The sequence below is a fragment of the Pygocentrus nattereri genome, chromosome 7 (assembly GCF_015220715.1).
Source record: "Pygocentrus nattereri isolate fPygNat1 chromosome 7, fPygNat1.pri, whole genome shotgun sequence".
In the NCBI taxonomy this organism is placed as follows: domain Eukaryota; kingdom Metazoa; phylum Chordata; class Actinopteri; order Characiformes; family Serrasalmidae; genus Pygocentrus; species Pygocentrus nattereri.
The window spans coordinates 10,052,147-10,073,746 of NC_051217.1; the positions used below are offsets into that span (position 1 = coordinate 10,052,147).

General features: G+C 41.0%; 1 protein-coding gene across 10 annotated transcripts in view; it reads left to right on the forward strand.

Annotated features, from left to right (window-relative positions):
* frmd4a (FERM domain containing 4A) overlaps positions 1-21,600 on the forward strand; it is a 175,958-nt gene that overhangs the window by 144,613 nt on the left and 9,745 nt on the right. For 7 of the 10 annotated variants that reach the window (XM_017722136.2, XM_017722217.2, XM_017722050.2 and 4 more), the window contains exons 6-15: positions 382-438; positions 1,118-1,140; positions 1,893-1,976; positions 2,351-2,416; positions 3,248-3,305; positions 3,656-3,742; positions 12,848-12,924; positions 15,521-15,662; positions 16,809-16,950; positions 20,630-20,763. In XM_017722136.2, the coding sequence (XP_017577625.1) occupies positions 382-438; positions 1,118-1,140; positions 1,893-1,976; positions 2,351-2,416; positions 3,248-3,305; positions 3,656-3,742; positions 12,848-12,924; positions 15,521-15,662; positions 16,809-16,950; positions 20,630-20,763 (870 nt within the window). The remainder of the gene's footprint in view (positions 1-381; positions 439-1,117; positions 1,141-1,892; positions 1,977-2,350; positions 2,417-3,247; positions 3,306-3,655; positions 3,743-12,847; positions 12,925-15,520; positions 15,663-16,808; positions 16,951-20,629; positions 20,764-21,600) is intronic. The other 3 variants (XM_037539947.1, XM_017721980.2, XM_017721743.2) reach the window with 1 other exon arrangement.

Genomic DNA, 21,600 nt, shown 5'->3' on the forward strand with positions numbered 1-21,600 from the left:
TGAATGATCTGCTGTCATCATAGCTTCATCGGTATAATGTTCATTTTGCATTTGAGATGTAAACTTTAAGCCGGACCTACTTTCTGAGCATGTGTGCGTGATGTTAATAATCAAAGACATATGACATGGCCCGAAAAATCTTGCAAAATCCAACCTGACACCTATGATTTTAACAAAAACGTCTTAAATAATGCTGCTGTATAATATTTACTAAGCTTTACTGGCCCATTGTATCTTGAGTCTAGACCGCATCATAGCAGATTCCTCATAACCTGGAGGTGGATTTGGCCATAAAGTATTTAAATTGAAGGTACTGCATATCATCCAGTCCTCCATGCTGACATATTATTCACACATATTTCACATTATTCTCTCTCATAGGAGCTCATAGAGGTGGACAGTGAAGTAGTATTTGAATTGGCCTCCTACATATTGCAGGTAAGGCTGTGCATGTGTGGTCATGTTATATGAACTGATACATGTTTTTACATATTTTGTCTCTAGTATAATCCAGTATGTGTACACCAAACCCAGTCTTAGTAAACTGTTGTAAACAAAAAAAAGTCATGTTAAAGGGGAACTGTATTAAATTCCAAATCAAATGATCTTCATTGTGGAAACATTATAACCTGGACATTACATCAGATAAAGAGAACACGTACAGTGGTCACATACAGTGTAGGTCTTGTGATAGTTTATTGAGGTATGGCAGTAAGAGGACTGTCACGTCATCTTTTCAGCTACAAATTTACTATGGAAGTGGCCATTCTGCAGCAGCTGCTATCCAAGTCAGTGTCACTACAGCTAAAAGGTCAGCTTTCAGAGAAGTGTGTAAAATTTATTCTGCTGATCAACTCAAGCATTTAACAATAAAGTAAAGTATCGTAAACCAATGTCTAAGATAATCCATCTTTGTTAGTATGACTGGGTTAAAGTTGGGTTTCAGACCTGGTTGGATTGGATCTCAAGAGTTTCAGTTTTGGGTCAGGTTTGGGCTTCACATTCATGCCTGTGCAGACCTCTCACTCACATACACAATGTGTGTGAACTTATGACTGTTTAGTTCCTACTAAGCACTAATTAGATTTTTGTCATTTCTCACCTGTCTGTCTTTCAGGAAGCCAAAGGAGACTTCACAAGGTAAAGACTGTGTCTTTATGAATGACCTTAAATAGCATGCACTCACTATCGTAGAATCAAAAGTCTGTATCGGAGTGTCACTGCAGAGTAAACACAGGCCCCCTTCCCACCCCTGAGAGACAGAGAGAGAGCAAGAGAGCGAGAGATCAGTGAATGAATGAGGCTGGGGGCGGGAGTCCTGGGAACAGACACAGATGGGAGGAAATGGAATGCAGAGAATAAACAGTGTTACGTTACACACACTGACCCTCTGTCTCTCTCTCTCTCTCTCTCTCTCTCTCTCTCTCTCTCGCTCGCTATCTTTCTGTATTTTTCTCACCGTGTCCTGCTGTGGTCCTCCATCTCATACATTCACATTTCATACATCCCCTACTTTCCTTTGCATAGTACAGATATTACATGTTATTATGTACATGTTGATCCACTCCTTTTCTTTCCCATTTGTTTCTCTCGTCTTTCCTCTGCTTCATATCTGAGGGCTTTGCTTGTGTTTAGTAGGGACTCTCCACAGGGGAAGAGGTTTAACTGTAGCACTTCTGCAATTGTAACTGGTTTGTTTGTGCATTAGATTTGGTTTATAGTTACACATGTGATCAGGTTACTGCTTACTGTTGCCCCTTAGTCTGAGAGTCACTGAATACTCAGTGCATTGTAGGAACTGTGAAGAAGTCATGTTGGATCATGTGTTTTGTGTGATATGCAGTGTGTTGTGGAAATGGTTATAATGGGTCATTTGGATTTTTTTATTACAGTAATGACGCCACACGCTCTGACCTAAAGAAGCTGCCTGCCCTGCCTACACAGGCACTGAAAGAGCACCCGTCTCTCGCTTACTGGTGAGATACAGATACACACACATGCAGAGGGTAACTCATGAAGCATTGTGTTCCTGCAATAACTGTGCGGCATGATTTAGCTCAGATAAGACTTGCAAATGCTGATGCTCTGCTGCTATTCTGTGTCAGAATCCCTGATGAAAATGACATTTTTATATGCTCGTACTCACACACTGTGCAGACTTACAGACAGCTCTTTGTGCTATTGAACTTATCTCCATTCCTGGTATCTGGTTTCACTTCTCTTTCCAGCATCTGTATGCTGTTTCTCCCTGCTGTGGAATTCAGACAGGCTGACAGCCATGTTCTCATGATCCTCCTGCCACAAAACTGTCATCTGTAACCCCAATGCATTTGTATGTGTGTTTTTACAGTGAGGACCGAGTCATTGAGCACTATAAGAAGCTGAGTGGGCAGTCCAGGGGCCAGGCTATTGTCAAGTAAGAAAGAATAAATGAATAGCAACAAGACTAACTGTTTAAATAAAAAGTACTTTATGGAAAATTAAATATGACAAGCGGTGGTTGAATGAGCAGAAGAAGAATGTTTCAGTTTGCATTGAAAAACCATTTGAGAATTCTGTCTGATACTTGATACTGATATACAATAATTTGGGATGCAGATTTTGGAAAATTCTTTGGCCCATGGTCAACCGTCATTTGTCTGCTATTTATCACTAGCCAGCAAGCCTAACATAAAGGATGCAACTCATCTAAATATCAGTTACAAAGTCAGTAGTTCAGGTTTTGAAGTCTGTTTGGCAAAGCAATGTTTGAAGCCATTGTAAAATACTTATGAGTGCACATATCAGCTTTATCAATGCACTGCGTCCTTCTCTGCAATTTTACACACCCATTTAAGATTTTCCCACACTGCCGTGCATCACTTTTACTCTGAGAATAGGGGCTTAACAGTTATTTGTCTTTTTGCTTGCGAATGTTACCTTTCAATATGGTACATTCTTGTAGTTGTGCTCAAAAAGTGGTACAAATCCCGCTATTTTTTTTATTTTATTGTATGCCTGTCTAGATTAACTAATTACTGTTGCCCTCATGAGTCGGTGCATGGTGGTTGGATCAGCTCTATAGGTCCATATGTCATGATATGACTGCATAATCATATACAGATATACAATCTGCAAAATTAATACTGAAAAATAGAGTTACAAGGTTTTGATGTGATGGTAATTTTTTCAGGTTCAGGGCAGTTGTGCTGGAATATGTAGGGACTCATGCCTAATACCTCATTGTTTCTCTTTCTCTTTGTCTCAGTTATATGAGCATAGTGGAGTCACTGCCTACATATGGAGTGCATTACTATGCGGTTAAGGTGGGTCTCTTTCTGCCTCATAAGTGTATGTAAATTTATCAACATTAGCCTCAGTTTACACACACGTATACACACATGCATACACACTCACTCTGCTCTCCATCACGCCCTTACACATCATTTTTCATGACCCTGTTTTGCACACATGTTTCATGTCTGGGTGAAGGTGTTCGGTGATAATGTTGGCCTTTCTGTTTGATGTTTCTGCCATTAAATACTGACATGTAGTTTTTGCCACCCTCCCCTTTCTCTCTGTCTCTCTCTGTACCTCTCTATGTCTCTCTTTCCTTCACCTTGCTCACACGCTCTCTCTCTTTCTCTCTCTCTTGCTCTCTCTCTCACTCTCTCAGGACAAGCAGGGGATCCCATGGTGGTTGGGATTAAGTTATAAGGGCATCTTTCAGTATGACTATCAGGACAAAGTGAAACCCAGGAAGGTAAGAAATCTCTTACTCTGTTTAATTTTCAGCTCATCTTATCATTTGTTTTTTTCTCCTCTGAGTTTGCTACCCTTAAATAAAGTGTCATGATATGTCGCAGCATATTTTGTGGTCCAGCCGCATGGAATGCAAGTAAATCTGCCTGGCGAAATGTGAATGTGAATTACTTGAATGTGAAAAGATGCAGAATATTCGAAAACTAAATTCACTTCTGGTAGCAATTAATTTTGCTTCACACTGAGTTTGTCCAGGTGAGCTGCCTAGTACACAAGAAACAAGCAAACAAAAAAGTTGACTAACTAAAGTAAACTAGCTGACATCAACATTGCCCCCAAAGTCACATTACATCAGAGTTTTTCTCCACTCTAGTAAAGAAAAAAGTGCAGCGACAGTGCGATGTGACCACAGCCTAAGGATGTGAATAATTGCTTAAACTTGATTACTTGATTAAAAAATAAATAGATCTTAGTTAACCAGAAGTATTGGTCAAAGAATGTTGGAGATGGAGCTGCTGGGTAGAAGGAGAAGAGGTAGACCTCAGAGAAGGTTTATGGATGTAGTGAAGGTGGACATGGAGATGGTTGGTGTAAAAGTAGAGGAGGCAGTGGATAGGGCAAGATGGAGGCAGATGATCCGCTGTGGCAGATCAAAGAAGAAGCAGCCGAAAGAAGAAGAAGAAGAAGTTAACCAGAAGTGTTTATTGAGCAGTTTGCCTGATAATAATGCAGATTTTACTTTCTGTACCTGGTCTGTCCTACAAAAAACAGAACCTTTAGGCACACCCATGTCTTTATGCATTTTTGGCCACATTGTCTTTATAACGGAAGCTTAAAAGCATCCTGATTTATCTAGATAAGCTGTTGGAATCTTTGAAAGGCTATGCGTTGTTTTTATATTTTTTATAGTTTGGTCTTTTTAAAAACTCAATTAGTTATCAGAATTAATAAATTACTCAATCACTAATGTAATTGATAGTGACAGCCCTATTTCTGTAAATGTGTGTTTTTTTTTTTATGAACCTCTTCTGGCTGGGGAGAAGTGCTGTCAAGGCATTCTGGGAAATGAAAGCACCTGTCTTTACTTAAGAAATCAAAATCTTCACTTCTCTCTCGAAACTCTCAGCACTGCTGAAAATGTTGACTATGTCAGCGTTGTCTGTTCGTGTGCGTGTCAGTGTATTTAATGGACTGAGTACATCACATCATATGACATCACCCACGACTAGTCATGAGCTGAGCCCTTGGGGTGTCATAACCTCAGCTCTTTGCCTGACCGCTAGAGGTAATGACCTCTGTGTTGACCCTTGGGCAAGGTGGGCTGGAACATGAGACAGAGAAACACAAACTCTCAGACAGATGGTGCCTGTAAATCATACGCTCACCCCTACATTTCTGTTTGCGTGTGTGTGTGTGTATGTTTGTTGGTTTGGTTTCACTGTGACTCCTGCTCCTTCTGAAGCTCACTGCAGCAGAGAGGGAGGATTTACAGAGTTTGTGTGTGGTGGTGGTGGAAAAATGTGTTTATGCACTTTTCTCCAAAACCGCACGCTAAAAATAGTGTTCAAAGCCCAGTTTCATCCAGCCAAGCATGAGGGCAAATGGACAGGCCTATTTAGAGAGATCTGTTACATGGAGAGAAAAAGGAGAGAGAGCGGAGACAGGAAAGGAGAGGAGAAAAAGCAGAAAGGAAAAGAAAAAGAGAAGTGTTTGCAGAAATTTTATACCAAGGGTGCAAGCGAAGCAAAACGCACAATCATCTCTTGATGCTGAAAAATCGGTTCACATAATAGAGGTGAGTTTTTCCCCTAATCATTAATAGTCGAGCTTTACTTCCCCCCCCCCACCTATTTGATCTCTCTCCAGTGTGCAGTTCCACTGTGCAGTACTGTAAGCAGGGACAGAAAACTTTATAGAACATGTTCTGCACACATGATCACCTGATTTTTTTTCTCACTTTTTTTTCTCACAGAGTTCATCAGTGTGTAAACACTATTAAAGCTTCAAAACATGCTATTCATTCCCCTGTCTTTACAGACCACATGTGGAAACTAAGCTACTTGGTCTGAATTTATCATTTTTGGGATGTCACAAAAAACTGTCCATTCATAGATATCCACCTATTTAGCCCACACCCATTCAGCCCTGCCCACTCATGTTAAAGGTATAAGATGTGTTTTGGCCTGAACTGCCAAATACAGATTACAGGATAGCCAATCAGGACAGAGGTCTTTTACATATTAGATCATCAGTCTTAAAGGCACAGTAACAAAAACAGCCTGTTTTGTTTTAGTTTTGTTTATTTTTATTGTTTTAGTCTATAGACCAGCCAAGTGGAACATGTTCTGCATTTTACACCTACAGTAATTACACTACCTGTCAAAGGTTTTGAGAAGCTTTGCTTTCCTGTAAAATGTTTCAAGTAATGTTTGATTTTCAAGACTTTTCAATTTAGTAGACAATTTAGTAAATATTTCATTAACATATACAGCTATGTAGTTAGACGTTGTATATAATTTGCGACAGCTTCGTTTTCATTAGTGTTTTCTATGGTATTAGTAGCAGATTTTGCCTGAAGATTTGTTTTCAATCTATTGTTAAAAGCACATATTTGGCTCAGAGTTGGTGGCAACACTTGAAAGGTGTGCATGCCGATGTTGCTGATGAAGGACTATTATTATTTGTTTTTTACTTAGCTTTCTACTCAGAATGTTAAGCACTCAGTTATCACAACCTTTTCCAAAAGCTAGGTGTCCCTGAACTTTTGATGGACATTGTACTTGCTTACACAGCCTGCTCTGTGAATCTGCAGACGACCATGCTTCATTCCTGCTACAGTGTGTTATTAGCCATATCCCAACCTCAGCAGCATCAGCAGCAAGTTTACCAGCTCTCGGATCTTCAAAGCGCTCTCCAGTGGTTTGGCATAGCTTAGAGAAATCCTCCCCTAACCGCCAAACACACACAGCCTCTGAGAGCGCAGTGAGCCAGAAGCAGATCCATTGTTCTTCAGAGCAATATCTTCCCTTAAAGAAATCCAAACTCATGGTCAGTGCTGTGTGTTTAGCCATGGCTAGATGGGTCTGGGGAGTCTTTGTCCTGTTTGTTTATGATTGTTAGTCCAACCAGTGCTGTTCCCTTCTTCAGATGATGATGTGGAAGTACTCTGAACCCTGCAAACCCACACATATATATGAATGTTTCAGTAAATTACCATTTTCTTCACATATGTTAATGGTTATGGGTTGTTAACCACCCATAGTGAGCTGTGTGAAGGCAGGGGATTCAGTTAAGTAAGCCACAGCCAGTTGCAAACTGAGGTAGCGGTTTGGTTTATTTAATGAGATTTAACCCCTTCCTGATGTTATGCTGTAATAACTGCGTGCCCGTGTGTTAGTTAATGTGCAGGGTTTTTGTGTTTGTGAGCACAGGCTGTTTACTATTTGGAGAGATGTGTAAAACTTAAGAGTCGATACGTTTATGTGAGGGCTTGATACCCCAGTTGTTCTCCGCTCTAAAATCCCCTCCTGCACACACACAAAGAAACACACCCTTCAGCCCACAGGCCAAAGTCAGCAACAAGAACTCAAGCTGCAGACACTAGAAGAACTGCATGTTGCCTACATGAATCACTGCATACTGGAAGTGTTAAGTAGTCTGACAAAGTTGGGGAGCCCCTTGAGTGTCTATTGGACACATTAATATGATTCACTCAGGAACTTTGCAAAGAATTGTGGTTCAAATTGCTCACTAATAGAGCAGGTTTAGTTTACACAAAATGAGTGATGTACATACGTCTGTTACAATCATGGAAATTTAGCAGATGAATAATTGCCAAATAAATAACTACGATTTACAATTTAATTGTCTTTTCTTGTATGCAATAATTAAATTGCAATCCTGAATCCTGAAGTGTTTGTGCTTTCTAGCTGTCACCACTAGTAACTCTCAGCTGACTACAGGCGCAGCTCGAGCTTAAATGAACAAGCGTTACCACTGATCATCACAGCAGTTAGAAATGTTGATGTTGTACCATGACGCGTCTGAGTAAACGTGCTGTTTGCTTAAACCTAAATGATGAAAGCTCAACTCTGTGTGTGTGTATGTGTGTGTGTATACACATATATATATATATATATATATATATATATATATATATATATATATATATATATATATACTATTCACTCACCCATCCAAATCATTGAATTCACTACATACCTCCAAACTTCATGTGGCCTTCAGATTAGCTCAAGAACATCATAGAGAGCTTCATGGAATGGGTTTCCATGGCCAAGCAGCTGCATCTAAGCCTTACATCACCGAGCGCAATGCAAAGTGTCGAATGCAGTGGTGTAAAGTTCTGCCATCTGGCAACCTGATGGATGAGTCTGGGTTTGGCAGTTGCCAGGAGAACAGTACTTGTCTGACTGCATTGTGCCAAGTGTAAAGTTTGGTGGAAGGAGGATTATGGTGTGGAGTTGTTTTTCAGGAGTTGGGCTCGGCCTAGGTTCCAGTGAAAGGAACTCTTAATACTTCAGCAGACCAAGAGATTTTGGACAATTTCATGCTCCCAACTTTGTGGGAACAGTTTGGAGATGGCCCCTGCGCACCAGTGCACAAAGCAACATCCATAAAGACATGGATGAGCAAGTTTGGTGTGCAAGAACTTGACTGGCCTGCACAGAGTCCTGACCTCAACCTGATAGAACACCTTTGGGATGAATTAGAGCAGAGACTGTGAGCCAGGCCTTGGATATATAGTGTGTGTATGTATATGTATGTATATGTGTGTGTGTTTAAACACATTTGAAGGGAGGCGAAATAAGTATCAGGATTAATAGGCAATTATCAAGTAGTTAGGTTTTATAGACTTAGGGTTGGCAAATACCTAAGGAGTAGGTATCAGTATTGGAAGGGAAAAGGTGGTATTGGCACATTCCTAGTATTGATGTGTCAATGATTTACACATTTAAATTCAACGCATCATCTGTGGAGACAATCACTAATGAAGTTCATTTTGAATGTACTGCACGACATTTCACATGCTCTGACCTTGAGCTTAATTATTTCCCTTAGTGAGTCAGTGGTGAGTGTTTATATGTGTGTGTGTGTGTGTGTGTCCTGTCTGGCGTTGGACTGACCTCTGCCCTGGTCTGTCTTCATTCTCAACAACACTCATCACAACTCACACTGTCTGAGCACAGCACACACTCACCCTTCCTGCAGATTGTATGTATGTGTGTGTGTGTGTCTGTGTGTGTGTGTGTGTGTGTGTGCGCACTAATTCACAATTCCTCCAGAGAGTGTCTTGGTATGGAGACTCATTGTATGACCCGAATCCATGGTGGGTGTGTTCTGTGAAAGTTAGTAATAGTGTATGATAGTCATAATAATGACACACCCATGACATTTATGTAGAGCATTGCTGGCAGACTCTTGGCTCCATACTTCTAGTCAGCAGAAACATACTGAAAGGCCAGACATTGTCTTTCACTCTTCCGCTCTGGAGCACGGTACTATCTTTAGCCATGATCTTCAGGCAAAATGTATGTCACATAACAATAGTCGTGTAAGAAAGTGTCTAAGTGGCTAACACATGAAGACAATATGCAGTATGTGAAACTGCTTCTGACAGAGCACTGTGGGGTGGCCAATTTGCTCTTTCTCCTTCTAACTTTATGTCCTTTAAACTACGCTTTCAGTCTTATGTTTCCTGTAATGAAGTTTTCGCACCCCATCTCCTCCCTGTCACTCAGTTCTGTCTCTCAGTACTTCCTCTGTTCATCAAGGGGGTTCCAGCCTGCTAGTTTAAAGCAGGAACCTGTCAGAGCTCCAGAGTTGAAGTTCTTAATAGTTCTCTTCCCTCTTACAGTCATACAGACTCTTCTCATTGTACAGCTACATGTAGGTCAAACTAGCAAAAAGAGAATTAGATGGAGCTCCCACATGGGGTACCTTATATATATATATATATATATTTCTCTCCATTGTCAAAAAATTTCAAGGTTGAATTCTAAGGATGCCACACGTCCAAGAAAACATAATTGGTCTTCTTTAATTTGTCGAAAATCATTCATATATATATATATATATATATATATATATATATATATATATATATTGTCACATTGTCTAATATGTTTTTTCCCTAATGCCTTAGGTTTATAGCTGGACTGGATTTGGTGTGGGCCCAAACTCTTTACTTTTACTTTACTTTCACTTCTGACTGTATTTACAGTAATGAGGGGCATTACAGTCTGTGCATGCCTTTTGAGAATGCATGTGCATGCACACATAAACATTAGATTTGTGTTCAACCAGAACAATAATTGAATCCCATGACCCACCTTGTTGTACACAGAATGTTCTTTGGCATCACTAATGCCTCTTCGCCTCATTGGCCACTGCTAGAACTAAGAGTCTGAAAGTGTTTAGATGTCACGGATCATTCAGACTTCTAGACTCTGTCCCTCTCTCTCTGAGGGAAAGCAGTATGAGTGATAGAATCTGCTAGATGAAAGCTGGTGAGAAAGTGTTGAGGTCAAATTTGTTCTTCGTCCCTGGAGAGCGTCATGGCCCCTCAGAAGGCTGAACACATTAACTTTAAACAGCACCATCTATCTGCTCTGCAGTTTAGCACCAGCATCTGAATGATGTATGGGGGAACACATTTGTGTGTGTGTGTGTGTGTGTGTGTGTGTGTGTGTATGTGGTATGTGTGTGTGTGTGTGTATGTGGTATGTGTCTGACATTGTACCCTTCCTCCCTACTTCCCTCATCTGTCCATTGTTTTCCCAGGCTGTTAAAATTCTTAAGCTTTTCAAAGCCAACTCCCTCCCTCCACACTCTCTCTGCTTTTTCTCCTCTTTTCCCCTTTCCCTTTATTCGCACTTTTTTCTTTTTAATCCCTCTCTCACTTTTATTGTGTGTGTGTTTTTGCCACTAATGCGCTGCTTTATAACACTCCAATGGCTGTTGAAATATACTTTATTGCTAAATAGAGGATGATAATGATTCAGAGATCCATTAAGAAACAGTGATTCAGAATTTTACCATATTATATGCTTATTCCACAGGTTGTGTGTGTTTTCTGTAGCAGACTTCCTGACGTTTAGTCTAAAGCCACAGTTTCTGTGGCCTTGCAAAACGCACATGTCAAAAGCTTGTCCAGATTGATTTTGGTGCAGTTAGCAAGCTAGCCATCTCCCAAACCATAGACATTTAAAAACACAAAAGTAAGCATAATTATATTAGATAATTATGTCTCATGAGCACAATATGTAGCAAAAAAAATCTGCTGTGGTTGGCACGTGCAGCTGTGTTTAGCCAAGGAGCTAACCCAGCAGTTAGCAAACTGGCTAACTCGCCCTAACATAAATAGTAAAATCAAATCACAAAAGTGAAGATAGTTCTGCCATCAAATACAGTTTTCCTCTTTTGTGTGTGTTTATTCATAGCTAATGGGGGAGCAATGTAAGAAGAGTTGTGCTTATACACTGCTAAAAAATTAGCATTTCCAACTTTTTGGATCTTCAGTGCTGCTGTAAGAGGGGCCGTCCCTTGAGAGGTTAACACAGCCAAAGCAGTAGCGCTATTGATCAAGAATGCATTTCAAAGTTGGGCCAGGTCAAAATTTGTCAGCTCAGGAAGTTGGCATTGTAAAACTGCTAATTATGGGAAATTCCGCCAAAGCAGAACTAATTTCTTTTGCAAAATTTCATTGACAAAGGTGTAGTGTGACTGGGCCTTAAAGTCCTAGAGAACACAGTTAAACATTTGTGTGAAACTAAAATTGAGTGTTTCAAGTTTGAATGAATAAAAACAAGGTAGATCAGTAACAAGATATAAACAAGATAAATGTTCAAAACATTGGTGTCATTTGTTAGATTTGTTAGTACTATCTGAGAACTGCCTGGGGGTGGTTCTAATACTCTGATGAGCATGCATGATCGACAGGCTCCAGTTCAAGACTCCCAGTCTGCTACGGCGCTCATCCTGAACTACACACAACAGCATTAACAGAGAGAAACGAGTGAAATGGTCTCTACATATGCAGGATTCACTGAAACATTATCTGACTTGTATATGGCAATGTCTGAAAAAAGACGGAATGAACGGCCGGTTGAATGTTCAAATGGATGGACAGACAGACAGATGTCTGGCAGGCAGATAACCTTGCTCTGTTGTGCTTTCTAGGTTAGTTTACTGGAGTGTTAGTCCTCTCTCTGTAGTTTTTCTGACACAAAAAGAGAAAGTGTAGAGGAACATTGTTTTATTGATTGAATTCTTGACTTGACCCAAGATTAGATGCATCAGTCATTTCAAGAGCAAAATCAGTCTACTTACAAAGAGGGAAACCGAGCTCTATAAGAGCATGGAGTTGTTCTAGTAAAGATCTATTTAATGGGGACTTGTGTTTTCTCCCCGTTCTTCTTTTTCTTTCTCTATGTCTCATCTATTCAGCTGATGGCTGCAGGAGTTCTACGTGTGTGTGTGTGTGTGTGTGTGTGTGTGTGTGTGTGTGTGTGTGTGTGTGTGTGTGTGTGTGTAATATACCAAACCCTATTATGTGTGTGTGTAATGAGAAACAGAACTTGGCTTTATGAGTGAATGAAGAGGAAAGTTTGGGGGGGTTTGAACAAAGCTGGAGAGTACAATCTGGACACACATACCCACGTCACGCTGAACTCTCCGCAGACCCCGCCTACACACAGGCCATGGTGGGAGCAGGAAGTGTGTGTCCCAGAGGGAAGGAGGGGGCCGGGGAGGGGGCTAACTCCTCCCTCTCTTGCTCATTCTCCTTCCAAACACACTCTCCTTCTAACACACACACAGAGCAGAGTGCAGCACTCTTACATACACACACATACAGCAGCAGTGTTCTCAGGAGTCTAAAGAGCAGTTTTAAAAAGACAAAGAGAAGAGCATTCTGGTTGTGGCCTGTGTTGTGGATTAGTACTCAGTCCCTACTTGGTGGTGGTGTGTGTGTGGACACTGTCTTCCAACGTGGATGGAGATTATAAGCTGAAGAGTCAAGAAATGCTGGCGAATCTCTGGATGAAAGCTGTGGAAACATTCTCAAGTCATTTTTTACTTTTCTCAGGTGTTTCAATGGAGGCAGCTGGAGAATCTGTACTTCAGAGAAAAGAAGTTCTCAGTGGAAGTTCATGACCCTAGAAGGTAAATTTATATTACAGACAGCATACATATACGTGATCTCAGTTCCTGACATCAAAGCACACAGTAAATCACTACACCACAGTCACAGTAGGATGTGTGCAGTACATTTATTCATTTTATATAAATGAATCTGTCTTAGCTTTCTTGGCTCTGTTTTTGTTATGGTGATGGGTGAAATTTTGTAGTGTGAGGTTTATAACGTTATTCACTTGCAGTAAGTTCTCAGAAACTTCAGATTCCCTCAAGGCCTTCTTAGCTTTTAAAATCATACAGAGTGTATGCCAAATATCCAAAAGTTAGTAGCAGAGCCAGCCGTGCTATTCAGTTCAGTCGTGGTCAGTTATTAGAATGGTAACTCTATAATCTAATCGTTGCTCAATGTGTAAAAGATATTGGGAGAAGAATGTTACACATGCCTGTGTTTGAACTTCTGAACTTGTTTGGTGGGTGAACATCTCTGCTGGAGGTTATTCAGTGGCTTGTTTATGTTCAGCTGTTTGTTATTTAATAGACATCCTTAACTTCCTGTGTTTCCTGTGTCCACTGGATGTAAATCGGAAAAAAAGAATATAGGATCACAACAGGAATGTATGAAAACAGCATGAGTGCTCTCTCTCTATACTTCTCCCTATCTCTCTCTCTCTCTCTCTCTCTCTCTCTGTACCTCTCTCCCTTTCCCATCTTTCCTCCTGCCTTTTTTGCTTTTGTCAACTCTCTCTCTCTCCATCCCTCTTTCTGCCTTTCTCTTCCTCCATCTCTCTTTTTGTTTCTTTGTCCTCCTGTGGTTTCTTTTTCTCTCACTTCTTCTCTCTATGCTTTCTTTTTTCCTCTCTCCTCTGTCACTCTTCTTCTATCTCTTCTTTCTGTCTGTCTGCTTCTCTCTCTATACAGACATCCCACATTTCTTTCCCTTCTTTTTGTCTTTGCCCCTTTCTCCATCACCATCTCCCCATTCATTCCTTTTTTTACTTTCTCTTTCTTTTCTCTATACCTTTCTCTCTCTCTCTCTCTCTCTCTCTCTCTCTCTCTCTCTCTCTCTTTCCCTACCTGCCTCTCTCTGAGTAGAGAGATTGAGTTGAAGCATTTGGGTTCATTCTGGCTTATATGAGCTCATCACTGTATGGGGACTGGTTAGTCTCTAGGAAAGCAAACTGTGCCAAAAGCTACAGCACACAGCCGGAGATGCTGACAGATAAACCGCCTCAGACACAGTGTTCAAACAACCACGGCTACAGCAGGAAGGCGAGTGTGAGAAAGCACAGCTTATGTCTGGGACCGGACACTAAATGAAAAAGGAGATCAGTAATTAGAAAGCACCAATTAACCAATGGGATTGTTTGACTTGCAAACCGAAAACATGTTGAATATGGGCACCTTCTGTGTTGAAGTTACCGACTCTATTTTGCCTCTATTCTGATTGAATGGAAATGTGGGGCATAATTTAATTAAGTTTGTACAATGATTTTTTGTGCATATGGTTTAAAGAAGAATTCCGCAGACAAGGCTTTTTCTTACTCTTTATATATGCGTTACTATTGCAGTGGTAATTATCTTGCTCTGGGTAGAGTTACAGGAGAACAGGTTATTGATAAGAGCAGGAGGCAGGGGCTTGGTTGTTTATCTTGGCTCTGAGAATGTACTTATGTGTGCAGAATATTTATAGAGTGCTTCAGTCTTTTTTTAAACTTCATGTAACAACAGACAGGAGGAGGACCATCTTTGACACAAAACACACACCCACCCACATGTAGGTCTGCACCACACTGTAAATGGTGTGGGCATGTGGGCTGCGCTGTGTGTGGTACAGTGGTTACTTCCCTACTGCTCTTTCTTTTTAGGCCCAAATAATCTACTGCTGCTCAGACCGTTTAGGAGATTTGAGTTAAGACTCTGTTGACTTGATTGGTGATTAGTAATTTAGTGCTAGTAATTTAGTGTTAAGTACACAGTGGTTGCCAGGGATTGATTCTGTAGTTTGTTAACCCTTAGAACGCTATAATCTTTGTCATTACACAATTGTTCACTTGTTATTGCATAATTGCATCATGTATTGCATAGGCAGTTACATAATGAATTATGGTTACATTCAGTTTACTTGCTGTGTTGTTCAGTTCTGAACTTTTCTGTCAAGAAATTACAAAAACATTGACAAAAGTACAAAAAAGACAAAAAATGTAAAGGAAATGCGCTTCTTGCGAATTAGACAACAACAATGGCTTTTCATCAAATTTAAGTTATAATAAAGTGTCTCCTCTTCTGTTAGAATCTGCTCTTTCAACAGAAATGTTCAACTTTGTAAAGCTACTCCTGGCAATAACTGTGATTTCTAAGGGTTAACCAGATGCCACCATGGTTTGGTGCTTGCAACTCATAATAAACACAATGCAAGGTGAATTGGTACTTTTAAGAGTCATAAACAGGCTGGACTGTATGGTCAGTATTAATCATTAGTTTTATTCAGTGGATACAAGATGGCTCATATCGTAGTTACAGTACAGTGGAAATGAGTGAGTTTTGTTCAGATCTAAATTAGAGTGGCTGGTGCAGTGTAATAGCATTCAGTGAATATAAAGTCGGTTTGTGTTTGCTCCAACTGCAGGGCGTCGGTCACGCGAAGGACATTTGGGCACAGTGGCATCGCCGTGCACACCTGGTACGCCTGCCCTGCCCTCATCAAATCCATCTGGGCCATGGCCATCAGCCAGCACCAGTTCTACCTGGACCGCAAACAGAGCAAGGTATGTGTGTTTACTTGTTTGGGAGAAGTTGCATCACGTGTGTCTACAATCCACTGAAAGACTGTCTCTGCAGTCAGAGACTGTGACCGAGATGCATCCCCACTTCCTCATTAGTACTGTGCCATATAGGAGTGGCCTACTCAGTTTACTAAATAGCAGTAAAAAGAAACATATGGATCGATAAATTAGTTCAGGCGCCCTGCGATGGACTGGCGACCTGTCCAGGGTGTATCCTGCCTTCCGCCCGAAGACTGCTGGGATAGGCTCCAGCATCCCCCCGCGACCCTGACGGAGAAGCGGCTTGGAAAATGGATGGATGGATGGAAATTAGTTCAGGCAGTCCCCCATTATCAACTTGTGTCCGTCTTCACCAGTCACACAAATACAACAAAATAACAGCAGCTGCATGAAGAAGGCTGAAGTTGGCCTCTTAATTGTAGCTGAAGACATTGGCTAATGTTTTGAAAAGTGCAGGGGACATGGACCGATGGAAAATCTACAAAACTTGAATAAGCCACACATGCATTTGTTGGTCTACTACTGCGCACCTATCATTCAGTGATTTTCCTACATTATGAGCAGCAGGCAGTAAACACGCTAGGGTCTTTGTTTTAAAATGTACAGTGCTTCTGTTTTTTTTGGCAGAGACTCAAAAGAGTGTGATAACGTTTATTTTCAGGGACTCAGTGAACACCATTAGAAGTTATAAGCGCATTGTGGGTTATTGTAATAATAACCCCTTAAAGGCACTCAAGGTTTTGTTTTAAGATTCAAGCACTACGATAAAAATAGCTGACATATGTAATACTGCCCTAAAATGCAAATTGGGATCCATTTCGGTCACAATCAGAATGTTTTCATTTGCTTCCTCCGTTTGTCTAGACTGCAGATATGTAGAGACTTCAGCAGTTATGAGTATACACACACACACTAGTACACACATACTGGTGTATGACTTTGCTCAGAGTGAGTATGAGGATTGAATTACACTTTTAAAAGCTGTGGAATGTTCATCTCTCGGAAAATCCTGTCGCACACTATACGCAGCTGGCTTGCACATTCACTGTCTCTCTCTTTCCCTCTCTTTCTCTCTCTCTCTTGTACTGTCTGTCTCCCTCCCTTTTTTTATCTCTCCTCCTTACTCAGTCGAAGATCCACGCAGCCCGCAGTCTGAATGAGATAGCTATTGACCTCACTGAGACGGGCACTCTAAAGACCTCTAAACTTGCCAACATGGGCAGCAAGGGCAAAATCATCAGCGGTAGCAGCGGAAGCCTTCTGTCCTCAGGTTAGTATACACACAAAGTCTATACACACACACAGAATTCATATCAGCTTGTGCCTGAAGGCAGTTGTTATGGAGAGGGTGGGTGGGTGGGGTGGTGGTGGGAGTGCCAAGCATGTGTAGGGGTATGTTAGTGTGCATGTGTTTGTGAAATTTTGAACAACTCCTTGTGCTGTTGTTTCTGGCTGCTTGCAGTGGTTTCACATCCAGGGAGAGTGTCAAGCAGAGAGAGAGAGAGAGAGAGTGAGAGAGAGAGAGAGTGAGCGATAGAAGTAGGGAGTCATTCTTTCATTACTGGGCGTATGTGGAGCGAGACGTGAGAGATGAGGTCACTGATGTTGAGGGTTATTCTGACTGCCATGCTGAAGTTCATTAGCACCGTCCTGCTAATTGGAGCATGCAGTCTATGTGCTTAAAGCATAGAAAACAGTCCTACTAATGTTTGGTTCTTAAAACGTCAATTGAAACCATTCAAATAAAAGTAGAGGTGAGCAATATAGTGATATTTTATTGCTATCATGATAAATTATATAGCAATATGCTTTTCTGTGAGTAGTGCAAATATCTAATTGTATGTTTAATTACAAGGAGATGTTATTAGTGCCATTTAATTGAGTTTAATACAGCCAGTATGTCTAGCACTGAGCAAAGATAATTCACCAATGTTGTCCTGTTTTTCTTGAATGTGTTGCTGAGAACAGTCCTATGAAAAAGTCTACATCAGGTTAATGATGTGTTCTTACACGGCAGAATTGATCGCACTTTTGTGCTCTTTAGTGTATGTAGATTCTGTTCTTACCTAAGAACAAATCCCAAATAAGAAAATTTGAGTAAATGTCAGAATCTGTGTAAGTTGGTTTTAAGGAGAGAGTTCTTCTTAAGAGCAGTTAGTGAATGATGCCCATTTTTCTCTGCAGTTTTAGATAGTATTCTAAAATATTCTAAAATATTAATTCTATTCCAATTTATCAAACCATAAACATATTGCTCATAAAAGCAAAATATTGTAATGTCTATTATGTCTTTGACTATCATGATATAATATCACCAAACCCTAAAAAAGGTTCTTTACGGAACTAAAAGTAGTTATTCTCTGGCATTGTTCCAAAGAACGCTTTCTACTGCAGCAACCATCAATACTTTATACTTTATGGTAATCCCTCAGGTGCTGTAATCCCAGCTATCCCCAGGCCTACTTCAATGCTCTGGGGGCTGGAGGCCCCTCCTCTGTATTTAGTGCTGGTAAGGATGGACAGATTTAGAAGAGATGGATAGAGGGAGGGAGTGAGCCTCCTCCACCATTTAAGGGTGGAGGAGGCTGCCAGCTTTGTCTTTACTTTCCAGAACAATGCCCCTCTGTTCCACTGACAGAATTAGGCTGTGTCCGTGTGTATGGTTGGGAGGGGCAGGGTCTTTCTTACTTTTACACAGGCACCCACACCCACACACACACACACACTGTTTTTGCTTTGAAAGTTCACTAAAGGACATGGTTCTATAGCTCTAGTGTACTCCACCCAGCCATAGCCTTTGTGTATTTGTCTGTGTATTTCAGCACACACATATATAGGGAGTATATACACAGAGAGTGGAAGACAGAGGGAAAAAATCTCTCTCATTCAGTTTAAATGTTTCCATAGAGGAGAATTGAAGCCTAACTGCTTCTTTTCTTTAACTTCCAGAAAATTGGATTCCCATCCAGCTCAGTGGAAACTCTATAAGTGTTCACCTCTCTCGTTGACACTCATGAAAGCCTTAGAACTACAGATTTCTTTTTTCACTTCTGGAAGTCTGTGGGAACACCCTGCAGCTTCTGAGTTTTCAAGGATGATTTATGAGCCTTTGGCTTTGGGAACTGGGGCATTAATTTACATTTCCTGAAGATTGGAGAACATACTTTAGATTAAAGCTGCACAAGAATTTTAGCAGGTCAGAAACAAAGTCACTCAGCTACATACAAGCATACACACACAAACCATTTTGTCTGGGCTGTAGTGACCCAGGTCATGTCCACTCATTTTTAAGTTGACCCAACACTAATTCTCAGACACCTCCCTTGTCTACTGGTCCCTCCACATACAAACACACACTCATGCCCCGACTGCTCTATTGACCCTAAACGTTGACCACAGACTTAAAAGATGACCCTGCGACCTTCACCATCCCTCACACACTTACATACACAGCTGTGGAAAGCTGGTCAGCAAGTCTGCTCATGTGAAGAGCAGGAAATCGTCTGTCACACATGACAGCTTCAGACAGAACCAAAAGCTTTGACACCTCACACTGTGGAGATGCAGAATTACAAGTACTTAATTAAAAGAAGTCATTGATTTTAGTGTACCTTATCAATGAATTGCTGTTGACTAATTAGCAGATTGCTAAGGATAATGCATATTTTATAATGGCAAAATAGAAAATAATGCATTCTGTTTCTTGCCATAAAAGGTAGAATGCATTTATATACATTTTTTTCCACATAGTACACCCTTTGCGTTGTGTTAAAATTTCAAAGGAATAAAAAAACTGCAAAATAAAAAACTTCACAAAAAAAGCAACAGCTCTGAGGTTTTATACATAGTCTGTACAGTGAAATGTTTTAGTTTATGATTCAGGAGAATTGCTGCCTGGCATGCTTATAAGCAAGGGACAGTTTAAAGAACTTCTGAAGTTCCACTGATGATCTGTCTTAGTTTGTCTAGTGAATTGAAGTTGCTGCATTATGTGTCGGATCTGTATTTTGTGAGTCAGGAGTTTCACTTGCTTCCAGTTCAACAATATTTAAGGATTTTTAATCTTAACAATTTGATTTGTGAAGTGTTCTCTCCCACAAATCCAAAAGCAGCCAGGTTAGGATTAAGTGCAGTTTGGAAATACATTTTTGAATTTGAAATGTAGAGACTCAAAACCAGACATCTTTGAGCACCTCTGAGCATACGTCCCAATGTGGCAGGTGAGAGATTGGATCTGCTGCATGCTGGTTTGACACTAGAAAACTGGTTGATGGGCGATGCCACAGCCATCAGTGCCTGGGAGTCGGGGAGAGTGTGACTGGCCTCACTCTCTGTGAGTGTGTTGGGTGGTCCTCCCTCTCCAGCTGCTGAGCTGTCCAATGCTACTGCGTTAACAGCATTTAAAAAGATCTGATGGGACTTCACGTGTCTCAGAGGAACCACTTTACCCTTCTTTAAAAAAAAAAAGCAGCTAAGGCCAAAGTTATCTGAACATTCCTTTCACTTCCTTGTGAACTTCTGGGCTGTTAGAACAGGTGTACACACACAAGCACATACACATATACACACACACACACACTAAATAACGCTGTGCTCTCTGCTCTGGCCCACATGAGGCCTTTGTTAAACAATGTTGCCCTTCATCCCATTCAGTCCGGAAACATGCTTGCACACATTCATACGTACAGTGTGTCCATTAAACGCTGGTGGAAGAGTGGCCACACATACACATGCACACACTTTCTTCGACAAAAGGTCAAGCTCATTGTTCAGGACTTGTCTGCAGTTGTTAAGATTGTTTGCCCTTTAGAATGTTCCCTATCTTTGACCTTTATGTTTCTCTGGCTCGCTCTCTCTCTCTCATAGACTTGTTCTCTACCCAGGATAGAGTGTGTACGTCGGACCTGCAGCATGGAACTGATTGATGTTTATTGTTTGTGTGTGTTTAGGTTCTCAGGAATCAGACAGTTCTCAGACCGCTAAAAAGGACATGTTAGCTGCTTTGAGGGCTAGACAGGAGGCCCTGGAGGAGACTCTGCGGCAGAGGATAGAGGAGCTCAAGAGCATCTGCATCAGAGAAGCGGTGAGACCCGTACTCATACATCTTTACACTGACACACTTATCTTCCATCTTATCTTCACACAAACTAACTCTAGTAGCAGACTTTCACCCAATGACCTGTAATTCAGAATAAACAATAGTCCGTCAAAAATCCAATGTACTGAGATTTCATCCTTACCTCAGATGTGGATCATCAGCCAAAACATGTTTGGTCTCTGAAGTTTGCTTCTTTAGAGGCAATGGAGCTATGATGCTAATGTAGCTAACAAATAATTAAGGATATATACACAAAATATAATAGCACTGTGCAAGCTACATTCCTACATCTTAACACACTTTCCTTAATCTTTGTTAAGTTGTGTTTTTTTTACCCAATTTAGTTGTTTCCAATTACACCCGCTAGTTAGGACTCCCCCAATCACACTATGCTGTCAATGCTAGGAGGGTGAAGGCTAACACAGGCTTCCTCTGAGACCTGTGAAACCAGCCCCTGCTTCTTTTTGAACTGCCACTCATGCAACGTCACCAGACAGCTGAACATGCTCAGAGGAAAGCGCCAACCGCCAGATCTGTTACAACAGCTAACAGACACCTGTGCTCACTAGCATCGCTTTCACTGATGGTGGAGAAGATGCCGTCCTACCCACCCAGAGAGAGCGAGGCCAATTGTGCTGTCTTGGACCCGGCTACGGATGGCTGTAGCATCACCAGGGATCGAACTTGCGATCTCCTGATGATAGGGCCCATGCTTAGACGGTTGCACCACTCGGGAGCCCAACTTTTTTGAGTTGTGAAGTAATTTTAAATGGACGTATTTGGTGTCTGATGCTGAATGACTTATCTATAAAAACACTCAGA